At 54.6% G+C, this 18,456-nt stretch overlaps 8 protein-coding genes across 8 annotated transcripts; 4 read left to right on the top strand and 4 right to left on the bottom strand.

The window, feature by feature from the left end:
- Positions 1–375: 375 nt before the first annotated feature.
- M409DRAFT_29442 (uncharacterized protein) lies at positions 376–817 on the top strand (the record flags this gene model as incomplete). Its single annotated transcript, XM_033809467.1, has 3 exons — positions 376–394; positions 478–700; positions 754–817. The coding sequence occupies 3 exons, from the start codon at positions 376–378 to the stop codon at positions 815–817; spliced, it is 306 nt and encodes a 101-aa protein (XP_033661036.1).
- A 116-nt stretch (positions 818–933) lies between these two features.
- On the bottom strand, positions 934–3,822 carry M409DRAFT_60253 (uncharacterized protein; the record flags this gene model as incomplete). Its single annotated transcript, XM_033814402.1, has 1 exon — positions 934–3,822. One exon carries the CDS (start codon positions 3,820–3,822, stop codon positions 934–936), a length of 2,889 nt encoding a protein of 962 aa, XP_033661035.1.
- A 617-nt stretch (positions 3,823–4,439) lies between these two features.
- M409DRAFT_29440 (uncharacterized protein) lies at positions 4,440–9,825 on the bottom strand (the record flags this gene model as incomplete). Its single annotated transcript, XM_033809466.1, has 8 exons — positions 4,440–5,612; positions 5,639–6,694; positions 6,782–6,868; positions 7,454–9,040; positions 9,096–9,206; positions 9,269–9,472; positions 9,545–9,633; positions 9,801–9,825. The coding sequence occupies 8 exons, from the start codon at positions 9,823–9,825 to the stop codon at positions 4,440–4,442; spliced, it is 4,332 nt and encodes a 1,443-aa protein (XP_033661034.1).
- A 210-nt stretch (positions 9,826–10,035) lies between these two features.
- M409DRAFT_29439 (uncharacterized protein) lies at positions 10,036–10,521 on the top strand (the record flags this gene model as incomplete). The annotated part of the gene is made up of 2 exons (XM_033809465.1): positions 10,036–10,162; positions 10,217–10,521. 2 exons carry the CDS (start codon positions 10,036–10,038, stop codon positions 10,519–10,521), a joined length of 432 nt encoding a protein of 143 aa, XP_033661033.1.
- A 614-nt stretch (positions 10,522–11,135) lies between these two features.
- Positions 11,136–12,284, top strand: M409DRAFT_29438 (glycoside hydrolase family 5 protein; the record flags this gene model as incomplete). The annotated part of the gene is made up of 3 exons (XM_033809464.1): positions 11,136–11,627; positions 11,684–12,144; positions 12,203–12,284. 3 exons carry the CDS (start codon positions 11,136–11,138, stop codon positions 12,282–12,284), a joined length of 1,035 nt encoding a protein of 344 aa, XP_033661032.1.
- A 1,045-nt stretch (positions 12,285–13,329) lies between these two features.
- On the top strand, positions 13,330–14,212 carry M409DRAFT_60249 (uncharacterized protein; the record flags this gene model as incomplete). Its single annotated transcript, XM_033814401.1, has 3 exons — positions 13,330–13,342; positions 13,396–13,979; positions 14,069–14,212. The coding sequence occupies 3 exons, from the start codon at positions 13,330–13,332 to the stop codon at positions 14,210–14,212; spliced, it is 741 nt and encodes a 246-aa protein (XP_033661031.1).
- Positions 14,213–15,042: 830 nt separating this feature from the next.
- On the bottom strand, positions 15,043–16,958 carry M409DRAFT_70664 (uncharacterized protein; the record flags this gene model as incomplete). Its single annotated transcript, XM_033818840.1, has 2 exons — positions 15,043–15,071; positions 15,137–16,958. The coding sequence occupies 2 exons, from the start codon at positions 16,956–16,958 to the stop codon at positions 15,043–15,045; spliced, it is 1,851 nt and encodes a 616-aa protein (XP_033661030.1).
- Positions 16,959–17,727: 769 nt separating this feature from the next.
- Positions 17,728–18,313, bottom strand: M409DRAFT_70663 (uncharacterized protein; the record flags this gene model as incomplete). The annotated part of the gene is made up of 3 exons (XM_033818839.1): positions 17,728–18,083; positions 18,144–18,222; positions 18,293–18,313. 3 exons carry the CDS (start codon positions 18,311–18,313, stop codon positions 17,728–17,730), a joined length of 456 nt encoding a protein of 151 aa, XP_033661029.1.
- Between the last annotated feature and the right edge of the window lie 143 nt (positions 18,314–18,456).

Here is an 18,456-nt window from a genome sequence, read left to right as displayed (position 1 = left end):
CTATAGAAGACTCAATGGCCACGGCGACGGGCTGACGCTCATTCAACATGGAGTTGTGAGGCTTGTCTTCGCTGTGGTGGGTCGAATGGGCTATGGTGCTTTTTGACTACAGATCTCACATTTTTCTTCTTCAGTTTCTGTTTACCCCAGTGTGATCTGCTCTTCAATAGTTATGGTGGGTTGCGAGGCGTTTTATCAGACTCGGTTGAATGTCCGAGGAGCCGGGCTAAATAGATCAGCCTGATCGATGTCAGATCGGCGAAATGCCGATGGGGAGTCGGCGTCAGCAGCAACAACATATCCCACCCACTACGAGAGAAGACCATATCCCAATTCCTTGTTCACAACACCCTCATCAAGATCCACCCAGCAAAAATGCCCTGCTACCACATCGGTAAGCCGTCACCCCATCACAACCCCAACCCCAACCCCCACCCCCACCACCCTCGCACCCATAGTCAACTAACACCCCCCAAGTCCTCATGAAACTCAAACCCTCCATCACCCCCTCCCAAATCACCGCCTGGAGCACCAAAGGCGCCGTCATGGTCGGCCAGATCCCCGGTCTGCTGAAATGGAACTCCGGCCCGCCCCTCGAGATCACCAAGCATCGGACCCAGGGCTTCGATTATGGGCTTGTGGCGGTGCTGGAGAAGGCTGGGGATGTGCAGGTTTATGCTGAGCATCCGGCTCACAAGGAGTATGGGGAGTTTATTGTGTCGTTGTAGGAGGTTTTGCTGATTTTGTGGGTAGGGTGCAGGTTTTAAGGTTGGCGCTGTGCACGGAGACGATTGCGTATGATGTGGAGATTGAGTGAAAGGGATTTAGGTTTGTTTGGTCTATTGACGATGGTCAGGGGTATCATGCTACAGTAGACGCAATGCAATGTCATCAGGTCATCATCGTTCATCAATCTCCAGTGCCGGTCTGGTGTCAAGACTTCCGTGCACTCCAGCCCTGCAAACTACGCCGAACGCCAAGTGTTTTTCGTGTTGTCGTAACGCTGGTCATCGATGTGGCGTGGGAGGTACTGGCCGGTCGAAATATAGGCGTTGTGTCACCGGTCTTCGCCGTGGCCTCTCCCTCGTCATCGTGTGGCACGGGTGGTTCATCGTCTCCTTTCCGAGGTGAGCTAGACAGGAATACATATCGATCTTGAGATGCGTCGTTCTCGTCTACCGGCTTCTGAGGCTTCCTAGTCAATGGTGCTGATCGTGGTTTGTGTGTTGGAAGAGGTGGCCTGGCAGCTGGGGCGGATGGAGTATGTTTGTTCGCTGCAGATGCGGACATGGCTTGCAGTGGACGTGAGTTCTTCAACGAAGGCTGCGAAGGTGCCGATGGTTCTGCTGATGACCTCTGCTTCTTAGCGAAGAAGCTTGCAATAGTCCCCTGGCCTTCAATCTGCCGTTTGCGGCCCTTGGGTGCCTCCTCAGACGTCTTCTGCTCTTCAGCACGCTTGTCGACTTTTCGTAGCTGTGCTTGCTCCATCAGATCATCATAGCGTTCCTTGACGCTAGTGAACCCAGGTTTCATAGTTGCAGATGCTGTTGAATAGGACTGCGGTTGATGTAATGAGGATGCCTGAACGGTGGGTATATTTCTGGCAGTGCCGAAGCCTGGCAAAGCCGTGGTTGCGGTGCTGGAGTCCCATCGGCTTGAGTCAGCAAACACTTCCTCCCCATTCAGCGGCCAGTGATTGTCTTCATCGCTCTCCAGTGTCTTTCTGGTCTCTGATATGCATGTCTCGGTCGGACAATCTCTTCTGAGTGTCGTACAGAGACTTGCAACCGCGGAAGAAGGCAGGCTTGGACCATGTTCCTCAAAGAATCTTCCAGCGCCTGGATGTGTCAAGAAAGCCGAGATGGTAGTCTCTTCCCGTTGGGTGTTCTTGATCGGACAGCTGAGATACAACAAAGCCTGAGCTCTTGTCATGCCCACGTAAAGTAGCCGTCTCTCTTCATCATGGTCGTCTGCTCGAGAGTGAGGGATGGATCCGTCGTAGCAAGCCGGTATGAACACGACTGGCCACTCCAGACCTTTCGCCGCATGGATCGTCGAGATCGTTACCTGTTGTATCTTTTCGCCATCTTCTTCGGCCTTCTTCTCAGCAGATGCTGTCAATGCAATGTTTGCCAAGAACACTGAAAGCACGTCTTCGTTTGATTCAGGAGTCTGGTCGAAGCCTTCGATCTGTGGCAGCCCTTGCGATTCAACGAGCTCGTTGAGTTTTCCAGGGGCTGTGATCTCCGTAGCCTGCGCCATGAGCTCTTCGACGTTGCTCCAACGAGCTTCGAAAGTCTCGTCGCCGGTATGCTTCCTTCGCAAGTGCGCCTCTAGGCCGATCTTCTGGGCCACTAAATTGATCAGCCCCGTAACGGATGGTGGCTCCGTAGACCATGCTTCCACCTTCTTGCGCCCACCAAGGATGACGTTCACGAAGGAGGCCAGACCTTTGCTTGTCGGCTCAGTCAGCTTCATAGGTGCCGCACGTCTTCCTTGGCTAATGTCGAGGATCAGCGACCAGAATGAGACACCTTTGCTCTGGGCTTCTTCTCGCAGCTTCTTGATGGTTGCTTCCCCAATCATACGTGAAGGCACATTGATGACCCTCTCTACCGCTTCGCTGTTGTCTGGCTGATGGATCACGCGCAAGTAATCGACAACAAGCTTGATCTCCTCGCGATCATAGAACCTCATGCCCCCAACCATACGGTACGGTATGCCTGTATTGCCCAGCGCAGTCTCGATGGCTCGTGACAGTGCGGCGGACCTCAGCAATACAGCAAAGTCGTTTAGTTCGATGGAGTTTCCGCACAAGGCTCGCATCCGCTTAATCTCTGACACCAACCATTCTGCTTCTGCATATGCCGAAGGAAGCTTGCGAAGTACTGGACGAAGGCCGAAAGTGTGGGTAGCCTGTAGCTTCTTCGGCGGTCTGCTCTCGTCCTGCTCGATGATGTTTTGCGCAGCATGGAGAATCGCGCCTGACGAACGGTAGTTCTCTTCCAGGTTGATCGTGATGGTGTCTGGCCACTGTTTCTTCATTCGAGTCAGGTTCTTGATCTCAGCGGACCGAAAGCCATATATGCTCTGGTCTGGATCTCCGACGATGGTGATCTGGTTGTGTTGTTGAGCGAACAGACCCATAAGCTCGTACTGTATATTGTTCGTGTCTTGAAACTCATCAATCAGTACGGCTTGCACGTTCGAAACGCACTGCGGATGGGACTTGAGCAAAAACCGGCATCGCAGGAGCAGATCATCATAATCGAGCAAGTTCGATGCGGCCAACGTAGCCTCATACTCTTCAAACAATCTCAAGAACTCCTGCTGATCTACGCTTTTCGGTCCTTTCTCAGGCTTTGAGTCCGTCTCGCCTTTCGCCTTTCGCGAAGAGATCCTTCCAAGTGCCTGGCCTGGCTCGATCGACATTCCAAGCTTCTTGATGATGCGCTTCAAGATGGCCTTGCTGTCCGAGGTGTCGGCAATGCCAAAGTCCTTAGCGAGCCCAATGTGCTGGCCATAGTGCTTCAGATATCGCAGTGCGACCGAGTGGAAGGTGCCTAGCTTCAGCTGCTTCGCGAGCTCATCGCCGACAAAGCTCTTGATGCGCTCTTTCATCTCGTTTGCCGCCTTGACGGTGAAGGTACAGACAATGATGTTCCATGGTAGCAGCTGGCGATGGGCGATGAGATGCGCGACGCGCGCCGTCAGCGTCTTGGTCTTGCCGGATCCTGGAGGTGCGAGGACTTGCAGTACAGCGGCAGGCGACTCTACGGCGGTTCTCTGGGCAGCATTGAGGCCTTGCAGGATGTTGTCCATGACATTGGATACTGGGAGAGAGTTGTCTCAATGTTTTTGTTGTTTTGATTGGAAAGGAAAGCTAAACTAAGGTACGCGCTCATGACGCGGGATGACGCGGGCACCACGTGATTCTGCCAAGACTCGGACATCCAACTTCACCTCCCAAACGATGTCCCTTGCAATGCCGCCAATCCCGCTACAACATTCTTTCACGGCAGAAGCCATCAATCCCACGCCGCCGTGCCCTGTCTTTACCTCTTTGTCTTCATCGCCTTCCCACTTTGCCCTCCTTTGTTCTCGAATGTCGACCAGAACGAGATCCAAGCACCATTGGCCCGGCAGAATCTCCCAGCCTCTTTGGCTGAGATGATCCCAATGAGCTCCTACGGTTTTTGTATGCTGGACTCGCTCATCAAGAATGAACTCTGTTGAAAACCACCGGCCCTTGCCTCCGTCTGCTGTGCCAAAGATGATGGCAGCTGAGATGGTGCGTTGGGCTTCAGTGGTCTTTCAAAAAGTTTTCGTTTTCTTGATGTCTGCTCTTCGAGTCTTTTGTGGGCTTGAGAATAGTGGCTGCGTGAGAGGCTTCGATGTTGAGCATGGCTGGCGTGATGGTCTTGTAGCTCAACAAGTGGCTACTGGGCCAACTTGCGAAGGAGGATGACGGCGCACTGTCCCTTGATGCCGTCGGCCATCTGCTTTGTCGAGATGTCTTGCTTCACGATCTGGTCGTTCAACTGGTTCCAGTTGTTGTCATGCTTGACAAAAGCATCGTAGTGGCCCGCAGTCGACTTGCTGCCCTCATGGCGAATGACGGCAGCGACCTCGTACTGATCGTCGCCAAATTGGAACTGGGTGCCTTCGGCGGCCCACTCGACGACAGTCTTGTCTTTGAAGATCCGAGCTGCTGCCTCGGTCTCCTTCTTCTCGCTGCCGGTGCGTTCCACGTGGACAAGGACATCATCAGACAGCTTGGTGATTGAGCTGACGTTCTCGCGTGCGTCGCTGACACCGCATTTCTCGCACTTGCATCCCTGAGGTCGGCTTGTCTCATGGAGTTTCTCGTCGAGCAGGTCAGCGAGCTTCGACTTGCTCTTTGACGGCATCACCGAGATGGTGATGTCTGAGTCCTTGTCAGAGTCTTCTTGAGTCGACTCATTTCCACAAGCGGTGCACTTCTTCGTGGTCGTCTTTCCGATCTTGAAGAGGTCGCGGACGAAGGTGTGCCCTTCCTCGACGAGGGCATTGATGACCTCCATCAAGTACTCCTGGCTATCTTCCTGGGTCGAGCACTTGAACCTCAGTCTGGCGTCGGCTTCGCCGCAGCCATAGGCGAAGACTTGCTGGAAAAGAACGGGCGTGACAAACTGCTCGCCTTCGTTCTTCTTGCTCTTGTGGCTTGCCCTATCGCGCAAGTCAATGAGCAGCTGGCCAAGGTATGGGGCGACCTTGATGTTTCCGTAGATGGCTGCGGTGGCGCTGATGTTGGTCCGCAAGTCTTGGATCTTTGGCGGCTCTTGTCCCGGCTTGTCGGTCGTCTGCATCAGCTTCTTGTAGTCAATGCCGAACAGTGAGAGGTCAGCCTCGCCTCTCAGCGTCTCGACTTGCTCGTCCGAGAGCACGGAATTCAACACCTGGACTGCCGAATTCGCAAAGCATGCATTTTGCGAGTTGAGAAGGCCGCGTAGCTGGTGAGCCTCATCGCTTGTGTTCAGGGAGCGAGAGGAGGCGGCCTCGAAGATGCTCTCGGGCTCCTTGAGGCCTTGATCCACTTCTCTCCAGCGGCCGCCATCGTCCACTTCCTCTTGCTGCCGGCTTTCAGGTAGACGTTGACCTGCTCGCCTTGAGCGACAACAGGCTTTGGCTCGCTGCTGCCACTGCCGTTTGCCTTCGATGCCTGGGAGGTGGGCTCATCTCCAGCCTTCGCCAGGTCTGCCTCAGAGGATTGCTGGGCCTTCTTTGTTGCGCGGAAGCCTTCATCTTCGAGAGGCTGATCGGCTTTGCGCTTTTTGTTGGCGCTGGCACTTGTGGCTGCTTTCTCGGCATCATGCTTGCTGGCTGTGCCAGTCTCGCATGCTTCCAGGTCTCTGTCGCCCAGCATCTCGGAGTCGCCATCAGGACCGTCTTCGCTCTCAGAATCCGAAAAGAGAGCCACCGGAGCAAGCTTTTTCACACTCTTCTTTGCCTTGCGTGGAGCGGTGGTCGAGGTGGTTTGCGCCTTCTTGGTTTGCGCGGCCGATGGCTTCGACTCGGTCTTCTCCTCGGTCAGCTCTGGGCTTGAACGAGCCTTCTTCGATGGTCCCTGCTCTTCCTGGCCGGCGGACTCGGTGAGTTTGCGCTTCTTTGCAGACTTGGCTGCGTCCGCCTCGAGAGCGCTCTCCTTGCCCTTGTTCTCGACCTCCTCCTCGCTCATCTCCTTCTGCGTGACTTTCTTCGCCACGTTCTTCTTTGCATCGCGGTTGCTGGAGTTCTTCTGGATACCAGCATCCTGCGTCAGTCTCTGCGTCACGTCCTTGCCTGAGGCCTGCTTGCGCTGCACAGGACGGTTGATGGCACCTGGTTGCTGTGCGAGTGGTACTCTCACAGTCTTCTTGGTGATCTTGGGCTTGGGGGCGTTGGCGCTTCTCTTGGCGAAGGGGTTGTAGCCGGTTGAGTCTTGCGCAGTGGCCCTCGCTGCGGCGAGTCTGTCGTTGGCTTCCTTGTAAGCCTTTGCGACCTCGTCGTTCTTGTCGATGCGGCCTTGCTTGTACTTGACCAGGCGCTCTTCTTTCACGACCGTGTTCTTTGCAACATCCACGGCAGTCCTGAAAGCCTTGATGCGCTGCGAGGTGTTCTTTTCGCTGAACTTGGCTTTGCCCGCTTGGATGTCGCGGAGACGCTTCTCGTACTTCTAGAGATCCTCGGTGTTCTTGTCGAGGTCTTCGGTGGCAGAGCGGATGTTGTCGTGGTGCTGCAAGATCTCTTGCTGCAGCTTCACAATGCCGCCGTCCGTCAGGGGCATCGCCGGGAGTTGCGCCCGCATTGCAGGTGCCATGATGAGGGGTGCGACGTGTGGTGTTGTTTTCTAGGTCGAGGTCAGTATCGGACGTCACTCGAGGTGGGATGCGACAGGCGTACGTGAAAAAGGAAGTCGAGGTGAAAGCCGATGTCGTCGGAAAAGTCTGTGAGACTATGCTGACGATATGCAGAATGGTATCCGACAGTTGTTGAACAGTCGAAGGATGTGCGAGTGTTCGTGGTGGTGTCGAATGCCTTTTCGTGCGGTGTTTTTTGCGACGAAGTTTGGAGGGGTGCGAAGTGGCCAAAGTAGCGCCGCGCGCACGGACGGTGCACGGGCAGCGTCAGTGAATGTTCGAAGCGTGACGGCGCCGACCGCGGAGCGCGAAGACGAGTGACGTGCGACGGCATCATGACTGGTTGACTGATTGGGATTGCGGTGAGTTGCTTCTACTTTCACGCGAGGATACGTGACCGGCGTCGAGGAGCGTTTGGGTTAGGTTGCATTGCTGTGAGTTGCGTCTGCTTTCACACCATGGGCGAGCGCTGACGGAGCTCTGGCGCTGTCGGTATCACTGATTGGTAGTAGTAGAGGTGGAAACAGTGTGATGTCGAAATGCTTCTTGGACTGCTATCTAGACCAGCCCTATACCTGCTTCAGCAGAGCAAGTACCCACTGTCCACGGACGTGGTCTTGAACCTGGAAGGCCCTGACCTGATCCACGTCCTCATCTCTCATCCTCCACCAAGAGTCGCCAGTCCGACGAAAGCTCACAAAGGCACCGGTCTTCTCCTTATGTACCACGGCCTCCGTGCGGTACACCTTCTCGTTGACCTTGATGCCGTCCATGTCAAGCGCAGCCATCTCAGAACTCGTGCTGTGGTCAATTGAGATGACGAGACTGGATGGATACCTGGTAACCTCTTTGGTCATCACCACAGCACCGCCAGTCCCGCAGCTCTGACACTCCACCTCTTCGTCCCCCGTGCTGCCGCCGGCCACAGCCTCCGCGATCAAGTCCCGCATGGTGAACTTGACCTCTGCCTCTAGCTCCTCGCCGTCTTCCACGATGATCTCCATCTCTGGGTCTCTTGCTTGAAGACGCATGGCCAGGTCGGCAGTGATCTCCTCCTTTGGGATGGACCGGCAGTCACTGCTGGAGCACTTCCTGGTCGTCTTCAATCTGACCTCGAAGACTTTGCGAAGAGTCGGGTGCTCTTCAATCAGGATTGCCAGGATCTTGTGGAGGCAGTAGGTGGCATTTGCGGCCACTTTCTCCACCTTCACTTCGAACGACATCTGTGCCAGCAGTGTGCTGACTTCGCGATCGTCTTCACCTCGCACCTTCTGCAACGCCTGGCCGACGTAGGGGGCGAGAAGAATATCCTCTTTGGATAGCGCTTGAAGCTGGCTGCGTGCGTCGGCGATCTTCCCTTCGAAGCTGGCTCTCCGTGCCTTGTTTCGCACTATGACGTACGAAATGCTCTCCTTCTCGGCTAGACCGTAGTCGTTTGGAGTACTGTCTCCGATCAATGCAGTGACTTGCTCATCAATGAGCGCAGCATCGAGCAATTGAAGAGCGCTGTTGAAAGCGCCTCTGTCACTCAAGCCAAGGAAACCATTCGGCTTGCAGGTCTCCTTGCGGCACTGCGCGCAATTCAGCTCATGCTCGATGAACTCCAGGTCGCCGATGGTATCGAAGCTTCGCTTGAAACCGCAGTTCATCTCCACCACTTGTTCTTCACCCTGGGGCGATGCCGAGAACGTGACCGTCTTCTTGCTGGCAGTTCCCACTTTGAGTCTGGCGCTACGTCTGGGCGCACTCTCTCTGGGCTGGGGCGTGGACTCTGGTTTTGGTGATGCCTTCGATGCCGCAGTGTTGCGCCGCTTTGGAGCCATCTCGTCCAGTCCGTCGTGCGCTGGTCGCTTGCGCTTGTTGGCCTTTGGTGGCGATATGGCGTGAGTCTCCTCCTCTGCTGGAGACTTTGACTTCTTTGGGATGCGTCCAAGTGTGGCAAGCTTCTCTGCACTGAAGCCGGTCGAGATGTTGCTGGCTTTGGCCTTCTTTACTGTTGGAATCTCTACTGGCTGTTGCTGATCTTCGCTGCGCTTGCGCTTCAAAGTCGTGCTCTGCTGTGGATTCTCTGGGAGCTTCTCTGAAGATACGACTGTGCGAGATGAAGAAGGCCGGGACGAAGAGTCGCGTGCTGTGCCTGTATACGTATCGAAATCGTCGTGCTATAGATTTCAAGTCAGCAGGCAAGCTCGCAGAAGGTAGGCATCTTGAACTTACATAGGCTCTCAGCTTCTTTGACCTGTCTTGCTTGTTTTGCTCCGCCTTTACTACCTCCTCTGCAGCTTTCTTTGACTTTTCCCGCTCTTTTGCGCGTGGTTGCCACGCTGCCTTAATGTTCTCCTTAGCCAGCAAACCTTCCTGCGCAGCTTTGATTCTCCTAAGACACACACCTGACGGCTTTGCTCGAGCTTGTCTCGCTTGGGCTTGTAGTGGCCGAAGAGCACTTGAGGAATGGGGACGATCTCAGCTTGGATCTTTTCGATCTTGTTGCAGCTAGTGATCTCCTTGTTGTGCGACTTTATCTGGCTTTCGAGGAGTTGCACATGGTCGAGGGCGGAGCATTGGGTCGTGGGGTTCCAATATGGGTCAGTCTGCTATGGAGCACTTGGTCCAGTTGGAGCAGACGTCGAGGGGGCGGGCTTTGGTTCAGCGGCGGCGTAACAAACGGCAGTCTTGCCCTTGGCGACTTCAGTGTTGCGAGCGCGAGAGTTGAATGTGGAAAATTTCTGGTATTTGAGTTGTATCTGCTCTGCGTCTGCTTCGCTAGTACCGAAACTTCTTGCTATCGTCTGGCCATACTCATATTGTCATTCACTAGCAACCTGTCGCTCCTTCCTATTTGGGAAAAATCTTCCAATCTCAACAATCAAGTTTATGTTACACTGGAAAAGAGCATATAGAGTCCTTGAAAACTTAAGGTACATGCAGCTAGGCTGTAGAGCAGCATTGTGGCATGGACCAAGGACACGGAGCTGATTTGCATGTGATCGGACCCGCAGAATAGGCTTTTCGGGCCGTTACGGAAGCAGCCGAAAGCCCCGCCCTGACGACGGTACCTGGCATGAAGCAACATCGCATTGAACACGTTTACTGTCAATTTCCACGACAGACTCAATTTCTTCCTGCACAAACACACACTGCTCAGGTATCAAGCAAAATGAAGTTCACAGCAATCACCGCGGCTCTTGGCCTCTTCCTCACCGGCGTCACCGCCTTGGACAAGCCATTGGACATTCAAGTCCTCTCAGCTTCCAACTGCGCAGAGAAGGACCAGACGAAGCCAGGTAAGCTTTGCGAAGTCATGATTGATATACGTTAAAGCTGACAATACCTTCTAGGCGACAAGATCGACATGCACTACCGCGGCACCCTCGAAGAGACCGGCTTCGAGTTCGACGCCTCTTACAATCGCAACCAACCTCTCAACTTTGTTCTGGGCAAGGGACAGGTGATCAAGGGATGGGACGAGGGCCTGAAGGGCATGTGCATTGGTGACAAGAGGAAGCTTACGATTCAGCCTGAGTACGGATACGGTGACCGCGGTGTGGGACCGATCCCCGGCGGTGCGGTCTTAATCTTCGAGACAGAGCTGGTGGATATCAATGGACAAGCAGGAAAGAAGGCGAAGAATGATGAGCTCTGAAGGAGGCATGTATGAGTTACGAACGAGCTTGGATAGAGCAAGGTCAACGAATGCCGATGACACGGAATCGCAGCATGTTGTTAGCCCACGAATCAAGGACACGATACACTCAATGATCAAAAGCAGGTTGCACTGCAATAACGCTGGTCGTGGCATCTTTCAACTCAATGGTCCCATTGAAAAGTGTGTATACCTGCAGTCTCGGTTGTTTCAAGTAGATGACAACTTGTGTGAGAATGGTTTCCACCAATAGTAGGTCATCAATCCGGTTAGCCGTGTTGAGACGATGAGGCTCAGAGAGTCAGAGTGTTATCACCCAGGGTCGTCATTGTTGTGGATGTGGCCAGACGCTGACTTGAGCCGCATATGGCCTTGCTACTGCCAAATGATCTCAGACTATCAGGAGCGAGTCGCTATATGAGACGACCTGCCAGCACTTGCCTAAACCCAATTTGCACTTGCCCCTTGTGCGAGATATATGAAAGCGGGGAGAAGGCTTGTATTTCAGCGAACTAATGTTCCTTACTTACTTCGACTCACTCTCACTACTGCTGTTCTGCAGGTCAGAGCAACCACCAAAACCTTCCTCTCTTCAACACACACTGCCAGGCAACATGCAGCTGATCACACTCCTTACCACGGCATTAGTGGCCTGCGTCGCCACAGCAGCACCTCCTCATCAGAAGCGGATGAACAAGATGGTATTCGCGGGCATCAATGAATCAGGCCCGGAGTTCGGCGAGACCACCTTTCCAGGAGTCCTCGGCGCAGACTTTACTTGGCCAAATTTGTCGACGATCGATACCTTCGTCTCTCAAGGCCTGAACACATTCCGCATCAACATTCTCATGGAGAGACTCGTGCCAGATCAGATGACTGGCAGCCTGGATGAGGCGTATCTGGCGAACTTGACAGACACGGTGGAGTACATCACGAGCAAGAGCAGTGACAAGAGTGGATTTTACTATGCTCTCATTGCGCCACATAATTTTGGCAGGTACTATGGAGAGGTGATCAACAGTACGGATGACTTTGGAGCTTTCTGGAAGACCGTCGCTGGGGCTTTCAAAGACAACCCGTATGTCATCTTCGACACCAATAACGAGGTAAGCTGTAGACTCTTTCTAGACATCATGACATCGACGTCGCTAATACAAGATAGTTCCACGACATGCCCGGCGCTCTGGTCGCCGAGCTCAATCAAGCCGCCATCGATGGGATTCGAGCCGTAGGGGCAGCTTCTCAGTACATCGCGGTTGAGGGCAACGCATACACCGGCGCCTGGACCTGGACGACTGCCCAAGGAACTGACGGCAAGACGAATGCAGAGACCATGGGGAACCTCACAGATCCGTCGAACATGATACTGTACGAGATGCACCAGTATCTTGACGAGGACGGCAGCGGCACTTCTGAGACCTGCGTCAGCGAGAAGATCGGTCGTGAGCGTCTTGAAGCAGCGACCCAGTGGTTGCTCGACAATCAAAAGATTGGGCTTCTCGGAGAGTATGCGGGAGGCGTCAATCCCACATGCCAAGCTGCGATTGAGGACATGTTGACTCACGTCGATCGGTATAACATGGTGTGGAAAGGAGCTTTATGGTGGGCTGCTGGACCTTGGTGGTACGTCCACTCTATGATCACTTCCTCAAGCCTTTTGAACAATGCTAACGTGATATAGGGCGGACTACATGTTCTCGGTCGAGCCGACAGATGGTCCAGCGTACAGCACATACGTGCCCATCATGAAGAGATTCCATTGATCGTCGCCAAGATTAGTGGCGATGTTTGATATTGCAAGACTTGAAACCTCTAAAGCGTGACAAAATAGAACAGAAAGTTCCCACCACCTGTAGACACTGCTGCTTTGACGCCAATGTAGAGGTGAGGTCGAATTGCTGCCCCTGACTCAAGGCACACGCAGGGCTCTGCAAGCCCAAACCTTACTAGACACTCCAAACCTCACCTATGAGGTCAGCGATACATATATCAGACTTGGATATTGAAATGCGATCCTTGGACATGAAACAACAGACATGTCACTACTATGACGAAAAGTACAAAAAGTGAGCCCCACCCTCCCTTCTCATCCATTCTTCACCCCTCACGCTGGCCGTGCTACCATTCTTTCACAACTCACATGGCATTCTACCTAGGCAAAAAGCAAAGCTCAGATGGTGATCATCACCAAATTCCAAAGTCGAAACATAAGAAAAGTCTTGCAAGTACGTCTGCCAGCTGAGCAATCTAGTTGCGGATCTGACTGTGGAAGGTCGAATCATCGAAGAAATCTCATTGAGACGGGACCCAGCATACAGAGACGCCAAGAAGGCTGAGAAGCAAGCGAAACAGGCCGAGAAGACCGCTGTGAAGGAGTTTGATCGGAAGAGTCGGGAGAATATGAGGGCGGCGTATGTTACTGGTGGTGCTCGATAGTGGGAAATCGATGGGGCGGATTGGTGGTTGTTGATTATTTTTGGTCGAGAAGAGGGAGTGAAATAAATGGCTTCATGAATTTGTTACTATATTCGGTATAATCGTTGTTAGCAGAAGCATACGGTATAATCATCCACGCTGGTCGTGATGGTATGTGATGCTGGAAACTGACCTGCTCCTTCCCTTTCTGGCTTCGAAGCTTCGCTCTTTCCTTCACAGCACCGCGACGTGAGACTACCTAGGTAGCGTGTTGCGCTAAGCAACCAACCCACCACAACATTTCGCAAGCTCTCGCTCACTCATCACTTCCCACTTCATCCAAACCTCGACACCAACACCAACACCACAGCCAGGTCATCGAAGTCTGACACAATGGCCCGAACCAGTAAGCCATCTCTGACGCCCACATGCACCATCTTAACTGACCACCTTCCTCAGAATCCCGCACGGCTGTCGCAAAGCTGCGACAAGCGAACAAGGACAGAGAGGCGAAGGCTAACAAGCTCGGCATGCTCGCTACTCAGACGTCTGCGGGTGTGGATCCGAACACGGAACCCTGCAATGTGACAACCTCAACCAGCCTCTTGGGCGGCGGGTTTACAAGCAAGGCGGATCGCAAACGCAAGCGTGCTGCTTCTTCCAGTGACTCGGATAACCCGCTCAGTCTCCGTGCGTTCGAGACACCACGTGCCTCGAGGATCAAAAAGGAACCTGTTAGCGATGATGAGTCTGTCGTCGAAATCCCGGAGCCCAACAAGGCAGTCACGCAGCCGAAGAAGAAGGTGAAAGTCGAGCCTGTACGTGATGAGGAGGAATTGAACCCGCTGGATGCTTTGGAGAAGGCACTGGGGACGCCTATCCTTCCGGCGAGCGGTACGCCTGCCGGAGCTTTGTGGTTCGCCTCGAACGATCATAGTGACTATGACCCAGCACTTTCAGACTCGCCGGCAAAATCTGCACCTGAAGTGGCCCAGCATACCGCCGAGAAAGAGCCCGTCACCTCAGACGGTCCAGTGATTTCGGTGAGCACGTTCTCAAAGGAGAACGGCTGGAAGAAAGTGGGCGGAACTGAGCCGTCCCTCGTCGACCTCAGCAACAACCCAAAGACCAGGAAGCAGCTGAAAGCAGAGCGAAAGGAAGCAGAGGAGGCCCAGAAGCAGTCCAAGGAACAGGGACAGGAGACGGAGGACCGCGGAGACCTTCCACCAGCTCGAGCCGCTACCAAGGTCCAGAAAGACGCAATCAAGGCGCATGAAGACATCCTCAAGGCGAAGAAAGAGCGCCAGATTCTCGAGGGCAGACATCATATGCAGAAGTGGCCCAGAGAGAGACTAGTAACCCACGTTCACGGTGTCCTCGAAGGCCTGGCCTTGGAGAAATTGCGGCAGTCGAGAGACCTCAGTCTCGTGGAAGAGGGCCTGCAGCTGGCTTTGAATGCCGTCCGATACGAGCAGAAGAAGATGGACGAGGTTACTCCTGAGGAACAGGAGAGATTGGAGAAGGAGATAGAAGCGCGCGACGCTCAAATTAAGCAAGAGAGAAAGGCGCGCAAGCAGGAGAGGAAGGCGCGCAAGCAGGCGGAGAAGCAGGAGAAGAAGACACGTGATAAGGCGGAGAAGCAGGAGAAGAAGACACGTGATAAGGCAGGGAAGCAGGAGAAGAAGACACGTGATAAGGCAGGGAAGCAGATTGAGAAGGCTGAGAAGGCGATCAAGAAGGCGCAGAGCAAAGAGTTCGCGCGCAAGGCCGCCGAGAAGAAAGAGAAGCGAGCTGAGAGGCTCGAGGATGAGACCAAGGCGATCGAAAAGGAGATGGAGGAGCTGTCGAAGAAGATCAAGAAGGAGAAGGTGGACGGCCCGAAGAAGATCAAGAAGGAGGCCAAGGTCATGGTCAAGCAAGAGCCTCGCGATTAGTCCAGCTTTTGGGGTGCCCCGTGAGAGTTAGAGTGCAAGACGTGCGTATCACGCACACTGATCGACAGAAACAGCGAAAGATGTTGGAACGGAGGAAACATCGTCCTCGATAGCAGTACCAATATGTACACATACCTCATTGCTCCTTTCTCCTCTCTCATCTGAATCGATTCTACCAATCATCATCGTCCTTCTCGTCATCTGCATAGCATCGTCAGTCACAAACTCCACAACACATATCAAGAAGAATACTTCGATGCACTTACCAGAATGACTAACCTTACTCTTCCTCGCCGCAAGCGCACTCGCCAACGCCCCCGCAAGTCCACCCTGCGCATCCCCTCCTCCTCCACTCGCACCACCGGCACTGCTCGGCGCCGCAGGAGCCGAAGCCTCACTGCCCGGCACCGCCGCTGCACTTCGATCTCGTTTTTCCGAGTCCGAGACTTTCTTCAACCGGGCACCGCCGCGGATGTCTGCGAGGAGACCGTCGCGGCCGGGTTGGGGTGCGCCTTTTGGTGCGGCTGCGGCTGCTGTGTCGTCGCTTACGCCTGCGCGTGGAGGCATGGGAGGGGGTGGTGGTGGGCCGCCGTTTGGTGCTGCGGTTGGTGGGAGGGGAGGTGGGGGTGGGGGTCCGGATGTGTTTGCTGGCGGGGGTAGTGGCGGTGGTGGAGGGGCGCCAGATGAGGGAGCTGGAGGGACGGGTCGTGAGGATGAGGGTGGTAAGGGAGGTGGAGGCGGGGGTGCTGAATCTGCGAATCCCCCTGCGCTTGGGTTTGGTGATTGACGTGGTGGGGGAGGCGGAGGAACCGCTGCTGGCGCTGAGGAATCTCGGGGAGGCGGTGGGGGTGGTGCTGCGCTTCCTCGCGGTGGTGGAGGAGGTGCTGGGTTGGAGGATATGCGTTTGCCTTCGAATGGAGGCGGGACGGCAAATCTTCCTGACGGCGGAGATGTTGGTTCGTCAAGAGGCTCTTTCGCCGGTCTTGGAGGCGGAGGAGGGCCAGGGTTAGTCTGGCTAGCAGCTCTATTTCTGCCAGGCAACGTTGGCGTGTTGTCGACTTTCGTCCCTGCATTCGCAAGCGGAGGAGGTACCCTGAACCGTGGTCGCGGGGGAGAAGGCTCTCGTGGAGGACTTGGGCTCGGACTCGGCGGTTTCTGAACAGGTACACCTGGTCCAGTCGCTGTTCTCCTAGATGGCGGTGGTGCAGGCGGCGGTCCTCTGCCACTCTTCGAGCCACCTGTATTCTGTGGACTCAGGTTTGCAGGAACAGGCGGAGGAGGTGGAGGAGCTCTTGCTACCCTTTCCTTCTTCTCAGCTTCTGCTGCAGCTGTGGCTCTGTTCTGCTCCAAATAGCTCTTGATAAACCCGGCGTGCTCTTCAATCTGGTCCTCTGTGATTCCCATTCCCTTCAAATCCTGCAGAACAGCCTGCACCGCTGGATCAGTCAAGTCGATCTCGCTGGTCGTCCGACTGCCATTTGGGGTGGACAATGACGGTGAAGGTGCCCCATGTGGATTAATCTCCACACCTCTCGGAGGGATAATGCTCTGCGGCGGGCCTTGCGGCGAAGAGTGCTTGTGGCTCGAGAACAGTCCTCCAAACCTGCCCTTCTTCTCGTGCGGCTGCGCCTGCTGTTGTCCTCCTCCATACCCCGTCTGCGCCGGCCCACTGGCAAAAGGCTTCGACCGAGTATTCTTATGCGCATTCTTCTCACGCTCGTCCATCTTCTTCTTGAACTGCTTCGCCTCTTTCTCGTCCGCGAAACTCAGCCCGGCCAGACAGTCCTCTAGTTCGAAGGTATGGAAGAAGATCCGGTCCTGGTTATACTGGAAAGTATCATAGATCTCTTGATCCCACAGCACGCCTCTGTTGGCCGGGCTGACGTCCACCAGCTTGATCCAGAATGTATTGCCCACCAAGTCGTTCGCGAGCACCGCGGCGCCCTGCAAGCCCGTGTAGTTCCATCGTTGCCGGTTCGGATGGGCGACGTACAGCTTTGCGACTGCGACTGCGTGGATCTTGTTCGAGGCTTTGGGGACAGTCCGCTTGACCGTCTGCTTGTCGTCTTCGTTGAGGATGGAGGGCATGGCGGCGGTCGTGAAGTAGGTATATGGGATATGTCGCTCGTGTTGTGTCGATTATCACCCAGCAATGGCAGCCTCGCCCGTGGTTGGTTGAGTGTCTGCCTTGAGCTGAATGAGGTGGTGGTTGGCGGGCCTAGTGAAAGGTGCCAACAATGCGGGCGGGATTCGCTGCCTGGCCAAGTCACACGGCTGAAAATACAGTACCGCTTCGTTCAGTCGAGTCCCGCAGGTGGAATGGGTGGCGGTCAGAAAAGTGTACGAGTCGAGTGCCTCAGTGACCGCAGCCGCCAGAAGTTGACGTAGACTGTGCCAAGCACTGCCGGGTTCAAGGGCCGACGCTCAGGAACGACACGTGAGATGGGGCAAAACTCAATATTCACGCACTGAACAGAATGAGGTCGGGGTTGAATGTGAAGAAATCAGGTAGAGAATGGTATTTGCAAGTCATGTCATTTGTTCATAAGGCAGCGCTAAAGGAGAAGGAGGTCCCATGATGCCCTTTCAATGATAATGTCCACCGCAAAGCCCCGGTTTTGAGGCAGAGGCTCCACGTTGGGCTTCAGCCGCCCGCTAGATTCATGAGGCTGCCACGCATCTATCCTCTACCTTCGGCCCGTGAGAGATGCCAACTCAGAGCGTGTCCTTCGAAACAGGCTCGCTCCACCGCATCTAAGCAGCCGAAAAGACGCCCTGTGGCCGAACCCAGCCAGCGCAGCGCAGACTCCACTCGCCCCAACGTGTGTATGTCCCTCCAAGCGATAGAAACGCCCGCTCAGATGTCGTCAACATCAATCTCGTCTCCACTGCCGCTGTCATCATCATCTTCGCCGAAGTCGAAGCCAATACCGCCCTCTTCATCACCGCCGTATGTGTCTGTCTCGTTGATCTTGGCAGATTCGGGCAACTCGCCGTATGCTTTGAGCGATCGTGCTTCGTCGGCAGAGTACTTGAGGATAACGTCGCCTTTCTCGTCTTGGTAGTCGCGGAGGGAGAGGAGGATGATGTCGCCCTGGTTGATCCAGACCTTCTTTCGCAGCTTGCCACGGATGTGTGCCAGTCGCTTGGCGCCGTCGAAGCACATAGCCTCGAGACGACCGTTGCCCAACATCTTGATCACCTGTGCGTACTCTGTGAAGTCATGCGTAAGTCGAAGTTCGGAGTCGGTGAAGAAGAGTATGTCCTGCTCACCTTGGCCTTCCTCCTTGAACGTGAGCTCACGCTTCTCGTTGTCGTTCTCGTTCTTTCCACGTCTCCTGTTCTTACCACCCTATACCACCGCATAAATCAGCATGTACCACTCCCATTTTCAGACTCTTTTGCCTCCCTCCATGACGTACCTTTCCTTTGTTCTTCGGCATATCGAGCGCTTATCCTCTGTTCAGTACGGACGTGCTCGTGCGGCTTCGTCGCCTGTGGGGATATGTGATAGGAGGTGTCTTTGTCGAGAGTGTTTGCGTGGGCGGAAGAACAGAGAGAAGAGTCCCGCTTTATTTGAACCGCC

The sequence above is a fragment of the Zasmidium cellare genome (assembly GCF_010093935.1).
Source record: "Zasmidium cellare ATCC 36951 unplaced genomic scaffold M409scaffold_51, whole genome shotgun sequence".
Lineage (NCBI taxonomy): Eukaryota > Fungi > Ascomycota > Dothideomycetes > Mycosphaerellales > Mycosphaerellaceae > Zasmidium > Zasmidium cellare.
Note: the sequence above shows the minus strand (reverse complement) of the source record. Positions and strands in the feature narration are given on the sequence as shown.